This window comes from Octodon degus, unplaced genomic scaffold (genome assembly GCF_000260255.1).
Source record: "Octodon degus isolate 3935 unplaced genomic scaffold, OctDeg1.0 scaffold00092, whole genome shotgun sequence".
In the NCBI taxonomy this organism is placed as follows: Eukaryota; Metazoa; Chordata; class Mammalia; order Rodentia; family Octodontidae; genus Octodon; species Octodon degus.
In genome coordinates, this window is record NW_004524668.1 from 1,489,275 (window position 1) to 1,494,460 (window position 5,186).

General features: G+C 47.9%; 1 protein-coding gene and 1 pseudogene across 2 annotated transcripts in view; both read right to left on the minus strand.

Moving 5' to 3' along the window:
• The window catches only part of Ncmap (non-compact myelin associated protein), a 43,244-nt gene that overhangs the window by 6,669 nt on the left and 31,389 nt on the right, over window positions 1–5,186 (minus strand). Inside the window, exon 3 of the mRNA XM_004637595.2 lies at window positions 3,494–3,582. Within this exon, the coding sequence (XP_004637652.1) occupies window positions 3,494–3,575 (82 nt within the window). The 5' untranslated portion in view covers window positions 3,576–3,582. The remainder of the gene's footprint in view (window positions 1–3,493; window positions 3,583–5,186) is intronic.
• LOC101571642 lies at window positions 625–1,659 on the minus strand (annotated as a pseudogene). The gene has a single exon (XR_192666.2). The product of XR_192666.2 is annotated as a myelin-associated neurite-outgrowth inhibitor-like (transcript).

Sequence of the window (5,186 nt, forward strand, 5' to 3'; positions counted from 1 at the left end):
TAATAAAGATATAAAAAACAGCATCCTTCTTTGTAAGAGTTAGGCAATGAAAATTTAGATGACAGAGAAAACTGCTTGGTTGATACCCTCGCCCCTGTGTGTCCTGGCTATACCACTCTAATAGTGTATGATGATCTTTAAGCATGTTCCTGTTTCTGACCCCTCCAAGGCTAAACAGAAAGAAAGGGATGCCTCAGAACCAGCTGCTTCTGAGCCACTGTAGCCTCACTACTCTCTCCCTGTCCCTGCAGTTCCCTCTTGGTGCAGTCAGTGTCAAAGAAACAGGCCACTGAAAAATAAATGTCCACATCCCTAGCTGGCTACACACATCACATCAACCCCAAAAGGTTGAAGAACCATCTAAAGTAATTCAGATGCTCTATGAAGAAATTCACTTGAACACTTATTAATGTCAAGACTGCAAACATTACAACAGTGCATTAGTGATACAAGTTGTAAAATACATGTCCATTCCTTTGGGGTTTGCGTATGATGGTTCTGCATCAGTCACTGCAGGTAGATTGAGCAAGCTTGTTTTTTGTATGTGTGTTTTTAACATGCATTCAACTAGATATAATTCAGAATAGATTAATACTCCCTTCTTATCATTACCATTAAATAAAAAATTGCCAGGCAGACCACAAAACAGGATTTGCTTTAAGACCAACCCACAGAGTTAGCTGGAGACTAACGGTGGCGCTGGAACCTGCTGGGCTGGGACGTAGTCATGTTTAGCTAAGTGTCGAGAGCATTAAGAAGAAAGTCCTGATTGGAGGCACAAGGCCTGCAGCACCAGCTGTGGAACCTCAATGATGTCACTGCACAGCTCCATCCTCAAACATTTATCTGCAGGGTAATCACCACTGAGGGGGTACATAGCTGTAAGTGGGTGTTCCTGGGGCCCGGTATGTGGGCACAGTGACCGGGTGAGGGGCAACCGGAGTTGGGGAGTGAGCAGTCAACAGGGTTCCTGCTGACATGGCCATGGTGGTCCCAGCAACCATGCCCATGGTGACACCATTGCCCCAGGAGGAGGGATAGGAGCAGGGTACACTGTTGCAGGCATGCCACTGGGCTGCACCACTGTGGTGTGGTGGATGACGTGGGGGGGGTGCTGCATACAGTGGCTGTGTGTAGTATGTGCCCTGCTGAGCATACGGGCTCTGCTGGGGGTAGGCACTTCGCACAGGGTACACGGCGGTCTGGTAGGGGTTGGGGGAAGAGGAGTAGGGCGGCACAGCTCCTCTGGTAGGAGAGCAGGATACTTTGTAAGGTGTACCTGGAGTATAACCTGTTTGGAAGGTAGGATTTGCTCCAGGGTACATGTTAGGAGAATATGCAGGAGCTGCTGCAGCATAGCCCATGGGGAAACCAGCTGGATAACCAATTCTTTTGGCATTTGCATAGGGAACCCCAGAAGATCCAGGGCTATAGTAGACAGGATTCATGATTTCAAGAACGCGCCGCCAAGGCGGCCTGGGCTCTGGCGGGGGTGCGCGGCCCGGCGGGCTCGGCCTTGGGAGGAAGCGAGCGGCGGGCGCGGGGGCGCTCCGAGGCGGGCCTGTGTCCCTCGGCCCGCGTCCCCGCCGCCTCTGCCTCCGCCTCCGGGGCTCCCGCTGCTCCCCTCAGCCCGGCCCGCCTCTCCGCCATCCGCGCTCCGCTGCCCGTTTTTTTTTTTTTTTCTTTTTACAGTTATTTGAACCTTAGGCCTTGTGCATGCCAAACAAGAACAGATAATCCTCACTTAACAATATAAGCATTTAATGACTGCTTGGACTTACAATCAAGGGGAGCTGTTGGGACTTATGACTCGTATGGCTTTTCTTAGGGGGGTACAGTACACCTTGTTTACATAGAACTTTGGCAGATTGTACTATACAGTGCAGTACTACAGTTTTATATTCTGTTATACATTACAGTACTGCATATGAGAACTATGCAAATAAACGATTCGATAGCACACATTTAGGGCTATGGAGATAGCTCAGTGGCCTAAGCACCTTCCTAGGCAAGTGCAAGGACCTGGGTTCAATCGCCAACCCTGGTACCACATGCTGAATGGGTCCCACCCTGGGGGCACCAAGCCAGCCACCAAGACCGGGGGGTGGGGTGGGGTGGTGCATGTCTATAATCCCAGCACTGGGGAGGCTGAAACAGGAAGATCACTATGAGTCTGAGCTGCATAGCGAGACCCTGTACAAAATACATTAAAAAAAAAAAAAAAGATGGCACACATCTGCAATCTCAGTACTCATGAAGCTGAGTCAGGAGGATCACACTGAGTTCAAGGTCAGCCTGGGCTACACAGTGAGTTCTGCTGCCCGGCATGAGGGCTGGTTACACTGATATGTGCACTTAGTGACAAGTTGCCACCTTATGATTTGGGCACTTGTGTGAATGAATGCATGCTTTTCTAAAATGTTTGTAATGCTAAATCTGGTAACCCTGCCTAGGAGGGTACAATTGCCTCGTGAAGAGCTACTACTTTTGGTTAAATAAAAGCAGGATTGCTCCCACCTGGCTGACCATCATCACTGCGTCCACAGATCCAAGGGAAATGGCAGAAAGGGACTCAAACATTTCCCTGTACAATCTCTCTCTCTTTCTTTCTTTCTTTCTTTCTTTCTTTCTTTCTTTCTTTCTTTCTTTCTTTCTTTTTTTCTTTCTTTCTTTTGTTCGTTCGTTTGTTTTGATTTTGGTTTTGGTTTTTTGAGATAGAGTTTTCCTATGCAGTTCAGGCTGGCCTTGAACCCATGGTAATCCTCCTGCCTCAGCCTCTTAAGTGCTGGGATTACAGCTGTACACCATCACATCCAGCTAGAAATATTTTATTTTATTTATTTATTTGTTTGTATTTTTAGGGAAGGATCTACAGGGTATTCAGGGTCTCACTACTAGATAGGACTTGTAGTGATCTGCCTGTTTACAGCCTCCCAAGAGCTGGGATTACAGGCTCACGCCACCACGCCCAGTCTCAATCACTGTCTCAGCGCACCCTGGGGGTGGGGCCAGCACAGCAGCCCTGTGATCAAACCCGGCCCTTGTGCCTGCTTGCAGGGGCTTTAATCAGCTGAGCTATTTGGCCAGCCCTAGAGATATTTTAGAAGAGATTTAGATTCCTTATTGCTCTCTATGACCCCATAACAGTAGTAGTAGGGATTCTAATAATGGTTCTGGATAGGTACTGAGCATGCTCTGGAGGCTATGGGGTTATTCTAGAATAGACCTTTACATCAATGACTGAAATCTTTGAGTTCTCACAACTATTTAACGTGGCAGCTTCATGAATATCCCCATCTTACAGATGAGGAAACTGAGGCCCAGAGCACAGAAATTTTGTGTTCAGCGCCATGGGACGGGCAGGTGGTGGGACTGGGTCAACACCGAGAGCCAGCACCTGCCTCAAGCTCACACTCTTGACATCCGCACCCCAAGTGGACCCTAACTTTTGTCCTGCCAACCCTCCCCTGCCTTCAAGCCTGATTGACCTTACTCTTATAGAGGAAGTCTTCCTCCCTCGTGGTCACGTTCAACGAGAAGAAGGTGGAATCCCCCAAGGTGGTGGGAGCGGTCATCTCGATCCTGGGGAGACTCAAAGAGAAATTTCACTTAAAACCAGAGCGAGCCTTATTATTGCTGTCCGATGCCTCTTTTGGCCTTCTGTGGATGACTGTGAAATATTCACACCCGCAGTCCTTCTTGACGGTGCGAGGCCCATTACTAAAAGTATGTGTGTGTGTGGATGGGTGGGGGGTAGATTACAAACAATACTCAGGATTTCCAAGGAGCTTCGTTTTTCAAGTCCATTCACCAATACAACGGACCCCTGAAATTCACAGAGATTCCGTTCCTTACAGCACCTGCCAATTGTGAAAAGCGTGAATTTCAGATATGGTCAGAAAAATGCCTGTAAGGGCCTATAGTCATAGCTTAAACCCTAAATATGCTTTGTCTCCACAGTTACATAATTTAATAAAATACTGCATTAATAGCCTTAGAAGGTGCAGGGTGATTTGGCAGCATCTTAGGGCGTTAAGGACAAGAAGGAGAACACTGGAGACAGCCAGGCAGCACATCAACCTGTTACGATGCGGGAATGTTGGCGCATCTGTCCGTTATAGGGCAGCAGCCAATCAGCAGCAAGGAAAACTGAACAACGCTCTCTGATTGGTGACTTGCAAACCTGGGAGGGGGAGCTGCGGAGGACGCTTAGTTTCCAAGAAATTGCTTGGGTTTCTACAAACAGATTCTAAAGACAAATCCGCCAAAGTCTGAAGCTTGGATGGATGGATGGATGGATGGATGGATGGATGGCTAACTCCAAACTGTGACTTTGCAGAGGTGTATTCTGTATTCATCCAATCCCTCCCGTGCTTCATACACAATATGTCTAATTTGATCTAGAAACCGTGTGAGGTAAGCTACCACTGCTATTTTGGTGATGAAAGCAAGTTCCTAAGGCGACATGAAGCCCTAAGTGCACCTGGTGGAACGTAGCCCAGGCTGTCTACTTCCCGTGCTAGGGTCTTTTCTTCACCCTGCAACAATGCCTGAAAAGGTATTTTTACTTTCAAAAGTTTTAAAAATGGATGGAAGGAAGGAAGAAGAGAAGAGAAGAGAAGAGAAGAGAAGAGAAGAGAAGAGAAGAGAAGAGAAGAGAAGAGAAGAAAGAAGGGCTATATAGCTCAGGGGCGCAGTGCCTGCCTGGCAAGCATAAGGTCCCGAGTTTGACTCCTGGTACACTCCCCATCCCCACATCCTCCATAAAAGGAGGTGCAGTTAATGCTTAAATTTGTTAGGGAGATAGCTCAGTGGCTCAAGTGCCTGCCTGGCAAGTGCAAGGTCCTGAGTTCGATTCCCAGTACCTTCCCCCCCACAAAAAGAGAAAATTAACCACGCTTAGCTAGCAGTTGGTGCCATGTGCCCTAGTTGCCATGTGCCCTTGGGTTAAGAGGAGCAATTCACTGGCACAGTCTATGTGACAAGGCCTTGAAATATAAACATCGTTTGAGGGCAAGAAGAGGAAGAACTGGCTGGGAGATAGCTCAGGGCCGGGGAGATAGCTCAGGGCCAGGGAGATGGCTCAGTAGAATAAGCGCTTCCCTGGCAAGCACAAGGGCCTGAGTTCAATCCCCAGTTCCTCCAAAAACAAAACAAAACAAAACAAAAAAAACCAAAAAAAGGAA